Raw genomic sequence first — 14,681 nt, 5'->3', positions numbered from 1 at the left:
TCAATAGGTGTAAACCAAGCCCTGGGTATTCTTCTCCGCCTTTGAGAAAATGAAATCTGAAACGCTCGGTTTAGAAAATGTTACCTCCCCTTTCTCTGCTTTGCCCGCACAGAGAATTTGGCCCAACAATGAGAAAATGAGCTACGACCATGCGAGCGCGATATTGGTTTTTCCTTAAGACATGATGGCTTGCAAACGACCGAAGCAGTTAGGCCGAATCCCAATACTATGTCTTACCCCTACCCCTTACCCCTAGCCCTTAGTTTTGCGCGTTCATGTGAGAGTAAGTGGTGTCCCAATACTCTTTTTGATCGAGGGGTAGGGCTAAGACGAAGGGGTATACACCCGTTAAAACCAATTGAGCTCGGGAGCTTACTTGAAACCTAGGGGTATGTGAATACTGCGCTAGCTGCAACAATGGCGGACATATCATCCACAGAGTCCCATAAATTAGAGTGACCAGACGTCCTCTTTTACCCAGACATGTCCTCTTTTCGAGACTTAAAAAATGCGTCCGGCAAGGATTCCAAAATTGTCTGGGATTTTGCCTCGTTGGATATATATCATGTTTCTCTGGGTCTTTCACAAACTATTACGCCCTTACAAGTTTTGGAAATAGTATCTCCCTTACGTTCCACCTTCTTGCACAAGCTGACTGTAGAGAGAACTGTAATTTTGCTAATATTTTCGTCTTGAATAATTGATAAAAAAAAATAGGACAGTCTTGTTTTGTGCTCTACACAGTCCTGTACATATGTATTTGCAACCATGTTCTTAATTGATTTTTTTTATTTTTATCGCTAGTTTACTACACTAACATTACATTGCTGATTTGCACATAGTCCCGCATTTCTCTGCCTTGAATGGACTCCATGCATGTCTACAGTTTTAATTAAACTCCATTAGCAGCGAGTTTCAAACTAATTTGGTTTGGTATCAGTGCATAACACTACTTGCTTTGGAGACTTCGATATACGTAACCGTAACCAAGTGGCGTCTCATTTCATAGGGCTATGTAACCCTTACCCCTCTGTTTTGAGACACAAGGGCTAGGGGTAAACTAAGAGCTAGGGGTAAGAGCTAGGGGTAAACTAAGGGCTAGGGGTAAACTACTACTTCAAGAAAAGGCTCAAGACGCACTTGTTCCGGGAGTACAACGGTACTTAGGAACGGTTCGCTTGACCCGATGTTAGTTTCCTCAAGGATCACAATGACTCTTGCTTAGAGACTTGTTGCTCTTGTGGTTAGTGGTAACTGATTTAAATTTTTGTTCTCGCTGTGATATATTGTTTTATTACTGTTGCTTGCTTTTTTCCACAGGTACACTTGCACTTATAGCTGTTCATGTTGTTTAATTGTAACTTGTTTAACTACATGCTCTTATGGTTCTTCCCTTTGGCACTTACTTTGGTTGTTCACAATGTGTGCTTCATGTTTTGGCTACTCGCGATGTTTTTTGGCTATCTTGTTGTTATGATCAGTGACCTATGCACTTTGTAAAGCTCTCTCTTGGAAGTCGCTTTGGATAAAAGCGTCTGCTAAATGAAATGTAAATGTAAACTAAGGGCTAGGGGTAAGGGGTAGGGGGAAGCAGTTTGGTCTGGGGATGTGATCACCCATTCCCCGTGTCACATCTCCATCTCCATCTGCAGGACAGTTTAAGTCTCTACAACGGTTGTTGCTGAAGCATCCTTTCTGGTTTAAACAAATTTTTTCTAAGGCTGTTTATTCTATCTCAGTGAACTGTTGACACGCATAATGTTAAACTGGATGTCTGTTTATCTTTTCCTAAAATGAGGGATACTTGATTCCCACAGTAAACTAAAATAGAATGACACTTTCACAAACCATCACTTCACACAGAATATTTATTAACAGAATTTGAAAAAGGTGTAAAACGTATTCAGTATATTATAATTTTAAATTATCAATTTTCACTCCCGTCATTGTGATATAAAGGCCCACTGTACAATTTCCTGAAGGCACCAACAACTACTTTGCATTGTATTACATAGCAGGAAGGGTGTCTGTTAACACAAAGTGATTTGCATGTGAGCCTAATCTAAGCACTCCTCCCCTCCCTCAGTGAAGCAGGCCTCTCCTCCTCACCACACGACCTCCATGTTCAGGAGAGGTCAGGGAGGTCAGGGCCCATCTGTTTATCTTTTCCTAAAATGAGGGATACTTGATTCCCACAGTAAACTAAAAAAGAATGACAGTTTCACAAACCATCACTTCACACAGAATATTTATTGACAGAATTTGAAAAAGGTGTAAAACGTATTCAGTATATTATAATTTTTAATTTTCACTTCTTCACAAAGAAACAACAAAGTGCCTAAATATAACCTTAAATCACTGACATATGAAATCCCCAAATCTAAAACCCTAAAACATTAACATGTGAAATTAAGTATAAATAAGACAAATTAGGAAATTGTAAAGGGTAAAAATAGAAAAACACAGAATAGCTGTTTGCATTCCCGTCTCTTGTTTCAAGCAGGTGATTATGACAAGATGAACTGGACATACGTAGTTTGAATCCTAGTAATCTGTAAACAGAGAGAAGAGAGGAATCACTCCTACAATGTCAACCTGATCAGGTGGGGGGAAGTGAGCGAGCATAAAGAGAGAGAGAGAGAGAGAGAGAGAGAGAGGGAGACACTCAATGAAAGACGGTTAATACAGTATAAGTGACTCCATAGACAACACACATTTAAAGCTCACCATAAGGTTTCCTGGTGCAGATGAAGTTGAGCTTCTCTGCCTGGTTCTTGCCCTCCCACTGCTGTGGCCCCTCCCTCGGCATGGCACCTGCCTTCTTACACTCCTCCCAGCTGCCCCCGTGGCCCGGGGCCCAGTTCTGGTGGCACAGGGCCTGTTCACTCACCCAGAACCAGACCTGCAGTATACAGGTGTACCTCAGGCCCAGCCAGACATAGGGGGTGGAAGCGTTTCTGGCCCGACGTTGCACCCAGTGCTGGATCCTCTCAGAGTGGATGGACACCAGATCCCACCCCTGCTGTCTGCAGTGGTTCAGGGCTTCCACCCAGGTCTTGTTCTCACGCACCAAGACCAGGTCGTCTGGAGGGGGAGGTGAGGAGAGATGATTATATCTTCATTAATCTCAATGCCATGATTACTCTGCCTAAATCTGCCTCTCTTTTCTGTCTCAAACTTTACAAGCTGTTTTACATCATCATGCACAGTTTAGGTCATGAATGAGAATACGTTTGAGTTTCATTATCTTACCATCATAGCAGATGAAAGGTTTAGTCTCGTCACATGCTTCATCATTCCATTGTCCAGTTTCATCGGACATTTCCACACACTTCTCTGTGTCTCCTCCATTAGGCTCTCCTTCTTCCCAGTTTTGGATGTGAAAGACACTCTGGTCAGACCATTGCCACTTCACTCTACTCAGGCCAATCCAATATTCATTACTACAAGGCTCATTGTCTCGTGCACGGAATATTGCATTCTCCTCTATCTCGTCTCTCACACTGGCCAGGTCTATGTGATTCGCCCGACAGTAGCTTCGAGATTCATTCCATGTCTTTTTCTCATCGATGCAGATGTAATTACCGGCAACGTTTCTGTCTGTTAAAATACAATCATTAATCCAAACATTTAGAATCGACTCTTTTAGCCTGAAATAAATCTCTCTTTTAGATATAGAGATGGAAATGAGTTACGACTTGACTGGAACACATTCTTGTGGAAAGGAATTCATCTCAGTAAGTGTGATTGAAAGACACCTGACTAAAACTGTGTGGCTGAGAGGATAAACATATGACACAGTCTGGTGTGTCAGTGTGTTTCTCCCAGCAGGATTCCATCTGGTCGTGAGGGAAAGGTTTGGGAACGTGTTACGGCTGAGCTGCTTGTAGTTTGCACCATGAAGGTTCCACATCAAACTATTTTTAGGTCCAGAAAAACCGTAACAACTGTTCTGTCTGTAACACTATATATGAAATCATGGAAACTTCATAAAGAATGCATATTTTTTATTTTGGGATGTACCATGTCTGACTGATTACATTTTAACATAGCTGGATGTGGAAGGAGCGAAACCTGCCTTTGTAGATCTGTTTAGTGTCTAATGCTTTTTTAAAGAGGATGACAAAGCTAAAGAGTGTTAGTATATTATATAGATTCTGTGCTCACCATAGCAGACGAAAGGAATATTGGCTGAACATGAGATATTATCCCACTCTCCGTGGCTCATTTTCACACAGGTCTTGTTTTCATCCAATTCTGCAGAATTGCCGTCATACGTTTTGAACTTAGTATAACTGTCGTTTAACATTGTATCATCAAGGGACCACATCCAAGAGCCGTGAGACAGCCCTATCCACGCTCTGACATGTGGAAGATTTTTTATAGGTTTGGTTGCACGATCATACAAGGTGGCCAGGTCAGTGTAGTTCTCTCTGCAGTAACTCTGTGCTTCATACCAGGTCTTACTCTCATTCACATACTCATAATGGAAAGAGAGACATGAGGGGAGGATGCTGAGCCCTATGGAGAACACACACAACAACACAACTGTCAATCAAACAGATCACTGTTGTACAGCTCAAGTGTCCAATATTTAGATCTGACTTGTTAAATAAATAAATAAATATATTTTTAAACCGTGCATGATTGATCTTTTCTAGCACATGACAGCTAATTGCACTTACAGTTATTTGATTTAAGTCTGGTTACAAAAGGACATACAATTTCTGGGACTTATCAAGGTAATCAAAGTAACCAAACTCTATTGCACAAAATGGCCCAGGCACTTAGAGATGCAGGCACACACACACACACACACACACTTACAGACAGGCACACACACAAACACACACACACACAGGCAGAACACACACACACACATGCACATACCTGAGAAGACAAGCAACATGCGTAACACAGATTTCTCCATCCCTGTAAAATATACAATTAATAAAATATCAGAAGGAAGAAAACACTGTTAAGTCAGTAATAACGAGAGACAGTGTGACTTCTAGTACATAAGGTAACAAGTAGATGTCAGGGTTAACGATCTCCATAACTAAGCTCAGATCAGAGAGGAGTCCATGAAACATCTGGCCCCCGACAAGACTGAAGTTATTCTACCAAATGTTTACTCATGGGAGAACCTGTTGCCATAACGACAGGTGCCAACAAACACCTCACTCAATCTTTAACTTGCTGTCTAGAGTCAGAACACAACTACAATCTGTACAAAATCAAATATATAGAATAGAAGAACAGTCATGTGTCCAGTACCGGTCCTAGCACATTTGGCGCCTTAGGCAAGATTTATCACGAGCACCGCCCCGCCCCCCCCCCCCCCCCCCTTGGGTGCCGCCCCCCCAGCCACAACGCGGACATACGGCGTGGCGCAGTTGGAACCCTTTGCTGGTAGTGCGGGAGGGTTAATTAATGGATGCACTTGGGAAAATGCCGACCCCCTCTTCATGCCTCCCTAGGCGGCTGCCTATGTCGCCTGTAGGAAGGACCGGCCCTGCATGTGTCCAACGATCTTGAATGAATCTTACCTGATGTTGGGTGAGTGACTGCTGAGGCTGCTGCTGATGTGAGCTCTGACCTGCTGTCAGTGTCTCCTCCCCACCTCCCTGGACAGTGTTTAATACCTCCACCCAATGTCTGATTCGTCCTCCCAAAAGAGAAGGTCTTTCCAGAACATCATTTGCATCATGGGTAAAGAGCATCTTTGTGTGATGCTGTTAACAGGGGAATTTATGTTCATGATATTTAGCTTGATAAAGCATGAAAAAGTACAAGTAAGTAAATAAATGCAAATTCACACACATGCATTACAAACACACACACGTACACAAGAGCAAGTACATATATGCAGATCCAGGACGCATGCAAATGCCACCATACGCATGTGAGGACTAGCACAGGTACTGTACGCAGTCACAGGTGTCTCTCTGTGTTTCTCATTTAAGCACAAACAACGCCTCGTGTAGCAGTAACAGCTACATTAGCTTGTGGCAATTTGTTGTCATCCACCGGCATTAACAGCTCTAAATCTAAATAAATAAAAAATGAAACATGAGATTCTGCGTTGGGAAACATTTTCAGCAACTAAAGGTGACTTTTGTCAGAGGATCAATCAATCAATCAAACTTTATTTATGAAGTGCATTTCATACCAGAAGGCAACACAATGCACAAAGATAGTAGTATAATAGACTGTGCAATATGTTCTACAAGACTGCTTAAAGGTCCAGTATGATTGAGTAATCTGTAAGCCTGGTTTATGTCACTTCATTAAAAAATACATCCACAAATGATAGATATGAAGTCTGTCATGGAATATAATTTTGTATCTTTTTGTATTGGAATCTGCAAAGATGTCAGGAAAAGGTGATTTTGATGTCAGTGGAAATAGCAGAAGTTTGGGTATAACCCTTAGACTGAGAGTCATGATGTGTTTGAGAGAGAGAGAGAGAGAGAGAGAGAGAGAGAGAGAGAGAGAGAGAGAGAGAGAGAGAGAGAGAGAGAGAGAGAGAGAGAGAGAGAGAGAGAGGGAGAGAGGGAGAGAGAGAGGGAGGGAGAGAGAGAGAGGGAGGGAGAGAGAGAGAGGGAGAGAGGGAGGGAGAGAGAGAGAGAGAGAGAGAGAGAGAGAGAGAGAGAGAGAGAGAGAGAGAGAGAGAGAGAGAGAGAGAGAGAAGGAGAGTAACAGGGTAGCAACCACTGACAATTGAAACAGACAAAAAGAGAGAGAGAGAGAGAGAATAGGAGGAGGAGCTATCACGCTGAGGCTCTCTGTCCAGTTATTATCCCAGGGGGAAGCAGCTTGGTCTGGGGAAGTGATCACACATTCCCCCTGTCACACCTCCATCTCCATCTGACAGTTTGAGTCTCTACAACGGTTGTTGCTGAATAATCCTTTCTGGTTTGAACTAATCTTTTTTAAGGCTGTTTATTCGATCTCAGTGAACTGCTGACACGGCATTATGTTAAACTGGATGTCTGTTTATCTTTTCCTAAAATGAGGGATACTTGATTCCCACAGTAAACTAAAATAGAATGACACTTTCACAAACCATCACTTCACGCAGAATATTTATTGACAGAATTTGAAAAAGGTGTCAAACTTACTCAGGATATTACGATTTTCAATTTCCAGAAGCAACAAAGTGCCTAAATATAATCTTAAAATATGAAACCCCCAAATTTAAACCCTAAAACATAAACATCAACATGTGAAATTAAGTATAAATAAGACAAATTAAGAAATTGTAAAAAGTAAAAATAGCAAAAACACAGAATAGCTGTTTGCATTCCCGTCTCTTGTTTCAAGCAGGTGATTATGACAAGATGAACTGGACATACGTAGTTTGAATCCTAGTAATCTGTAAATAGAGAGAAGAGAGGAATCACTCCTACAATGTCAACCTGATCAGGTGGGGGGAGTGAGCGAGCATAAAGAGAGAGAGACAGAGAGAGAGAGAGAGAGAGAGAGAGAGAGAGAGAGAGAGAGAGAGAGAGAGAGAGAGAGAGAGAGAGAGAGAGAAAGGGAAAGGGAAAGAGAGAGAGAGAGAGAGAGAGAGAGAGAGGGAGAGAGAGAGAGAGAGAGAGAGAGAGAGAGAGAGAGAGAGAGAGGGAGACACTCATTGAAAGACGGTTAGTACAGTATAAGTGACTCCATAGACAACACACATTTAAAGCTCACCATCAGGTTTCTTGTTGCAGATGAAGTTGAGCTTCTCTGCCTGGTTCTTGCCCTCCCACTGCTGTGGCCCCTCCCTCGGCATGGCACCTGCCTTCTTACACTCCTCCCAGCTGCCCCCGTGGCCCGGGGCCCAGTTCTGGTGGCACAGGGCATGTTCACTCACCCAGAACCAGACCTTCAGTGCACAGGTGTACCTCAGGCCCAGCCAGACATAGGGGGTGGTGGCTTTTCTGGCCCGACGTTGCACCCAGTGCTGGATCCTCTCAGAGTGGATGGACACCAGATCCCATCTCTTCTCTCTGCAGTGGTTCAGGGCTTCCACCCAGGTCTTGTTCTCATGAACCAGGACCAGGTCGTCTGGAGGGGGAGGTGAGGAGAGATGATTATATCTTCATTAATCTCAATGCCATGATTACTCTGCCTAAATCTGCTCCTCTTTTCTCACTCAAACTTTACAAGCTGTTTTACATCATCATGCAAAAGCAGGACCTGATGCTAACTCAGAATTGGTCTTCAGTGAGAATATGGTTAAATGTCATCATCTTACCATCATAGCAGATAAACATTTTGCTGTGTATGCATGCTTCATCATTCCAGAGTCTGTTTACCTTCCTAACCACACACATTGGGTCTATTTCATATTTATCGTGGCCATACATTCCATTAGGCTCGTCTTCATCCCACTTTTTGTCAAAGTCAAAAACACTCTGGTCAGACCATTGCCAGCTCTTAAATGTACGGAGGCCAATCCACACTTCATCACAATTTGAGGACAGATTCCTTGTCTCATCGTTCTCTCTAGCATTTCTCACACTGGCCAGGTCTGTGTGATTCGCCCGACAGTAGCTCTGAGATTCCTTCCATGTCTTTTTCTCACGGATGCAGATGTACTGATTGGTATCTTTTCTGCCTGTTGAGGATGAAAAGATTTAATCCATATACAAAAATGAAGATCAATGACACAAGTAGATATTATTATATTAGTTCTTAATGGACTTAAATAAACTTTTGTGGACTGAGATTTTCATCCTGTTCAGTCTGTCTGTGTGACTGACCATGTGATCACTTGAATGACTAATGTGTGAATAGACAAAAACACAGACATATACGTAGCTCAAATAAATAAGCAGTGAACTGAACATGAATGGATATAAAGGGATGTGTTTTCAGAAAGGACTTTTAACCAGCCACATCTGTGTTGTGTTTGCAGCCTGCTAAACGTCTTTACACTGTCAAATCTAGGAACTTAGAAAGTTTTTATTGGTTAAATACAGTAAGTTTATTTTCTTTATCATTGAAGGTCGAAGGAGAAACAATTTGTCATACTAGTGTACTGACTAAAACTGAAATAAAACGGAAGAAAAAAAAACATGATACTTTTCTCCACTCACCATCATAGCAGACAAAAGATTTTTTTTCTGAACATGAAGCATTTGTCCAGGTTCCAATCGTAGTATTCAGTCTCACACATGTCTTATTTTCGTGAGAATATCTGTCAGGTTGTCCAGCAGACCAGGGTGCGTAGTTAGAACCACATGACGCTCCCTGACAAGGAAGTACTTCACCATTGAGAGACCATGTCCAAAGGCCATTATACAACCCAATCCATACATTGCCAGTTTGCTCAGGTATGGATGCATTGTCATAGAAGGTGGCCAGGTCAGTGTATTCCGCTCTGCAGTAACTCTGTGCTTCATACCAGTTCTTACTCTCCTTCACATACTCATAATGGAAAGAGAGACATGAGGGGAGAATGCTGAGCCCTATGGAGAACACACACAACAACACAACTGTCAATCAAACAGATCACTGTTGTACATGTATTTCTGATCTTAGCTACTCGATATTTTACTGTGCATGCTTGTCTGTTCCTATAGGCGATTTACATAAATGCAAAGCCTTCCCACCTGACAAAAACATTCTGTGGTAATTTAGTATTTTATTTGTTATTGTGTTTCAGCCTCTGGTTTGAAGTCCGATTTAATATAAAAAAACATTTGAATGCATTGGAGCGAATACTGACACACAGACTGCTCTCACAGACATAAACAAAACACACACACAGTTAAAATACACACACACACACACACACACACAGTTAAAATACACACACACGCGCGAACGTACCTGATAAGAAAAGCAACATGAGTAACACAGATTTCTCCATCACTGTAGATTTGAAGAAATGAAAATATCAGATAACAGATAACATTGTTTTAAGTCAGTAAGAATAGCTTATGGTAACATTGTACAAGGCTATATTAAGTACTGTGTAGCAAATTAGCATTATCAATAGTAAGAATTATGCAATTAAATAGGAGCTATGTAGTTACACTTCTGTTTAGCAGTACAAGTTAAACTTGGTATGAGGGAGGTCAGGCTATTCCAGGGGTAAGTGGATGTTAACATTGATCTTGTTTTGGTAACAAAACTACTTCAACTGCCCTTTTACAACATCCATACCCCTTACATCACACCTCCTTATTACATGTTTGTAATAACTTATATCACTATCAATTAACATCATTGAATGTCATATCAATTACTATTTACCTAATATCTTTTCTATAATATCAAAGATCTTGAATGAATCCTACCTGATGTTGGGTGAGTGAATGCTGAGGCTGCTGCTGATGTGAGCTCTGACCTGCTGTCAGTGTCTCCTCCCCACCTCCCTGGACAGTGTTTAATACCTCCACCCAATGTCTGATTCGTCCTCCCAAAAGAGAAGGTCTTTCCAGAACATCATTTGCATCATGAGTAAAGAGCATCTCTGTGTGATGATGTTCACAGTGGAATGTATGTTCATGTTTATTTTCTATCTACTATCCATCAGCAAAGCATGAAAAGAAAAAGAAAAAATAAATAAATGCAAATCATGAGAATGCAAAGCATTAGAGTTCTTGAATGATGTGTATGGTGGAACCTGTTTTGAGGCATTATTGCTGTGACCAGGATGGCAATGGGGACATGAGGATATTTCACTGTGGGCTCTGTGGAGGGCAGTTACCATAAAAGGATACACATAAATGTGTACGCACACACACACGCACACATGTGCACACACACAAACACTTGCACACACTATCTAAATAGTATGTCCTATATGTGTGTGTGTATATGTGTGTATGTGTGTGTGTGTGTATATGTGTATGTGTGTGTATATGTGTATGTGTGTGTATGTGTGTCTGGGTGTGTGTGTGTGTGTGTGTATGTGTGTGTGTACTAGGTTAGAGGTGTAGGAATGCGCAGGGCCTTGTTGTGTCTCCTCTGACACAGCGCTCACACGGTCCTTTCCTACCTTCTGTCACTCCCCAGTCTGGCTCTCTGTTTGATATCTGTACTACACGTTTGTGTCACTGGGATAAAAACCTTTGTTAAAAAGTGCAAACTTAAACAGTATATTTATTTGATTTTAAACTATATTGTCTGTTTCAATTGTCAGTGTTTGCTACCCTGTTACTCTCCTTTGCTCTCTCTCTCTCTCTCTCTCTTCCTTTCTCTCTCTCTCTCTTTCTCTCTCTCTCGCTTCCTCTCTCTCTCTCTATCAGCTTGGCTATGAAAAGTCACTGGGCTTTAATGCAATCAAGCGATTGACTGCCTGTGGCAAGAATCCCTTGAACATAACGATGATCCACATGACAAAGCAGTTATGAACCTGTTTGAGATGAGCACCGTGGAAAGACGAGACAGTGATTCCCAGATTCAACTTCAGTTTGCAAGACATCCTTCATGGCCTCCATGGTTGCTTCACTGAGGTCTCTGTGGTTAGATTTAATCATTTAGCAGACGCTCTTATCCAGAGCGATATAGATCTTATAGGACGCTTTAATCTGGAACCATATTACTCTTAAACCTGCTTCTGAGCCAGCCAACCTAATACAAAACGTTTGCTACAGAAGAATTAGTTTACAGTAAAACAGTAAAAATATGTAGACCAATGGGTATATGTATTTACATTTGATTTATGTTTTTATGTATATGGGAGATCATTTGAATTAATTCTTTCATTAACTGGGATGATAAGATCAGCAGATTGAATGGTGCAGAGAGATTGGATCATTATGACAAATCACATGATTTGAGTAGCAGAACAATGCGACTAAGAGGTTGCCTACTGCCACTCTGACACAAAAATAAGCACGCAGATATGCATAAACATATCTATACAAACATTAAATAAAAAGCTTCAACATGCAACTATGTACGGTCTAAAGTAGAACACAAAAACGTTCAAATCTTCTTTTTCCTCCAGGTGGCACTAAGGACACATAAAGAGCATGTGACATGGTCACCTGACTGATGGTGAACATAGTATATTTTTAATCCAACTTCATTATCCTTCAGTGGGACCACATTTGGGTTGACAAGACCCATTTTCTCTCTCCCTCAGGGGCTGAGAGCTTGAACCTTCCTCAGACCGACAGTGATGTCTGCTGGTAGCCCTCGTCTGATCAATTCCTCCTGGAGCTGGAACCAACGGCACAGAATCACCGGTGAGACTTTGAGCTGATGAGGATTAACTGTAATTGGTGTTAAGCTGTCTGGTCCAACAATGACAGAGACACTGACCTGCTGCAAGAACACCTCCTTGATGTAGGTTTCGTTTATCTTGGTCACAGAGGACACCCTCATAGTCAGTCCAACTGGGACTCCTGTGGATGCACAGTGACTTGGTGAACATGCATATTCGTACAGGTACATACACAAGTGAGCACACAGACACAAACTTATACATTCTGACACAATTAAACTCTTACAGTAAATATTCAACTTTAAATTAACCTTTATACATTGAGGAACAAACATGATTTTTACTTACTAGATACATCACTTGCCGTTGAATTTTCCACCTTCCTAGTTGAGATGTTTGGAGATGATGCAGTTGTGGTTGGCAGAGTGGTGGTTGCGGGTGTGGGTGTTGGTGTGGTAGTTGTAGGTGTTGGTGTGGTAGTTGTGGGTGCTTGTGTGGTAGTTGTGGGTGCTTGTGTGGTAGTTGTGGGAGTTTGTGTGGTACTTATGGGTGTTTCTGTGGTAGTTGTGGGTGTTTGAGTGGTAGTTGTGGGTGTTTCAGTGGTAGTTGTGGGTTTTTTAGTGGTAGTTGTGGGAGTTTGTTTGGTAGTTGTGGGAGTTTGTGTGGTAGTTGTGGGTGCTTGTGTGGTAGTTGTGGGTGCTTGTGTGGTAGTTGTGGGTGTTTCTGTGGTAGTTGTGGGAGTTTGTGTGGTAGTTGTGGGTGCTTGTGTGGTAGTTGTGGGTGTTTGTGTGGTAGTTGTGGGAGTTTGTGTGGTAGTTGTGGGTGCTTGTGTGGTAGTTGTGGGTGCTTGTGTGGTAGTTGTGGGTGTTTCAGTGGTAGTTGTGGGTGTTGATGTGGTAGTTGTGGGCATTGATGTGGTAGTTGTGGGTGTTGATGTGGTAGTTGTGGGTGTTTGTGTGGTAGTTGTGGGTGCTTGTGTGGTAGTTGTGGGTGCTTGTGTGGTAGTTGTGGGAGTTTGTGTGGTACTTGTGGGTGCTTGTGTGGTAGTTGTGGGTGCTTGTGTGGTAGTTGTGGGTGTTTCAGTGGTAGTTGTGGGTGTTGATGTGGTAGTTGTGGGCATTGATGTGGTAGTTGTGGGTGTTGATGTGGTAGTTGTGGGTGTTTGTGTGGTAGTTGTGGGTGTTGATGTGGTAGTTGTGGGGGTTTGTGTGGTAGTTGTGGGAGTTTGTGTGGTAGTTGTGGGTGCTTGTGTTGTAGTTGTGGGTGTTGATGTGGTAGTTGTGGGTGTTTGTGTGGTAGTTGTGGGTGTTGATGTGGTAGTTGTGGGTGCTTGTGTGGCAGTTGTGGGAGTTTGTGTGGTAGTTGTGGGTGCTTGTGTGGTAGTTGTGGGTGCTTGTGTGGTAGTTGTGGGTGTTTGTGTGGTAGTTGTGGGTGCTTGTGTGGCAGTTGTGGGAGTTTGTGTGGTAGTTGTGGGTGCTTGTGTGGTAGTTGTGGGTGCTTGTGTGGTAGTTGTGGGTGTTTGTGTGGTAGTTGTGGGTGCTTGTGTGGCAGTTGTGGGAGTTTGTGTGGTAGTTGTGGGTGCTTGTGTGGTAGTTGTGGGTGCTTGTGTGGTAGTTGTGGGTGTTTGTGTGGTAGTTGTGGGTGCTTGTGTGGTAGTTGTGGGTGTTTGTGTGGTAGTTGTGGGTGTTTGTGTGGCAGTTGGGGGTGCTTGTGTGGTAGTTGTGGGAGTTTGTGTGGTAGTTGTGGGTGCTTGTGTGGTACTTGTGGGTGCTTGTGTGGTAGTTGTGGGTGTTTCTGTGGTAGTTGTGGTTGTTTCGGTTGTAGTTGTGGGTGTTGATGTGGTAGTTGTGGGTTTTTCAGTGGTAGTTGTGGGAGTTTGTGTGGTAGTTGTGGGAGTTTGTGTGGTAGTTGTGGGTGCTTCTGTGGTAGATGTGGGTGCTTGTGTGGTAGTTGTGGGTGTTTGTGTGGTAGTTGTGGGTGCTTGTGTGGTAGTTGTGGGTGTGTCTGTGGTAGTTGTGGGTGTTTCAGTGGTAGTTGTGGGTGTTGATGTGATAGTTGTGGGCATAGATGTGGTAGTTGTGGGTGTTGATGTGTTAGTTGTGGTTTTTTCTGTGGTAGTTGTGGGTGCTTGTGTGGTAGTTGTGGGTGTTTGTGTGGTAGTTGTGGGTCGTTGTGTGGTAATTGTGAATGTTGGTATTGTATTGGTGGCATCAGGTATAATAGTTGTGTTTGTTGTGAAAATGTATGTTGTAGTTTCGGGGTCTGGTGTGGTATATAGGTTTCCAACTGTGACAGTCACACAACGCAACTCAGAGTGATATTTTGAGCTGTAAAATAATATACATTTGTTAGATGGTAGACTTTTTCTAATTTGGTACTTAAAATTATAGATCACGGATTATAAAACAACTGATTTATAGAGAACCACTTGGTCTAGCAAAATGGAGACTGACCTGTCATTATTCAGTGCCTGGGAGACGAAGCAGATGGAATGGTCCTGTCTGTCGTC

At 42.4% G+C, this 14,681-nt stretch overlaps 1 protein-coding gene and 1 long non-coding RNA gene across 2 annotated transcripts; both read right to left on the bottom strand.

Moving 5' to 3' along the window:
- Positions 1–2,297: 2,297 nt before the first annotated feature.
- Positions 2,298–10,362, bottom strand: LOC136933629 (macrophage mannose receptor 1-like). The gene is made up of 6 exons (XM_067229101.1): positions 10,296–10,362; positions 4,891–4,932; positions 4,168–4,521; positions 3,253–3,600; positions 2,728–3,084; positions 2,298–2,552 (listed from the first exon to the last, which is right to left on the bottom strand). The coding sequence occupies exons 2-6, from the start codon at positions 4,928–4,930 to the stop codon at positions 2,545–2,547; spliced, it is 1,107 nt and encodes a 368-aa protein (XP_067085202.1). The 5' UTR covers positions 4,931–4,932; positions 10,296–10,362; the 3' UTR covers positions 2,298–2,544.
- A 1,440-nt stretch (positions 10,363–11,802) lies between these two features.
- Positions 11,803–12,657, bottom strand: LOC136933827 (uncharacterized). Its single transcript, XR_010874846.1, has 3 exons — positions 12,521–12,657; positions 12,271–12,353; positions 11,803–12,168 (listed from the first exon to the last, which is right to left on the bottom strand). It is a non-coding gene; the product is annotated as an uncharacterized lncRNA (long non-coding RNA).
- Between the last annotated feature and the right edge of the window lie 2,024 nt (positions 12,658–14,681).

The sequence above is a fragment of the Osmerus mordax genome, chromosome 25 (genome assembly GCF_038355195.1).
Source record: "Osmerus mordax isolate fOsmMor3 chromosome 25, fOsmMor3.pri, whole genome shotgun sequence".
NCBI lineage: Eukaryota > Metazoa > Chordata > Actinopteri > Osmeriformes > Osmeridae > Osmerus > Osmerus mordax.
The sequence above is the reverse complement of the archived record's forward strand: the minus strand, read 5'-3'. Positions and strand labels throughout refer to the sequence as shown.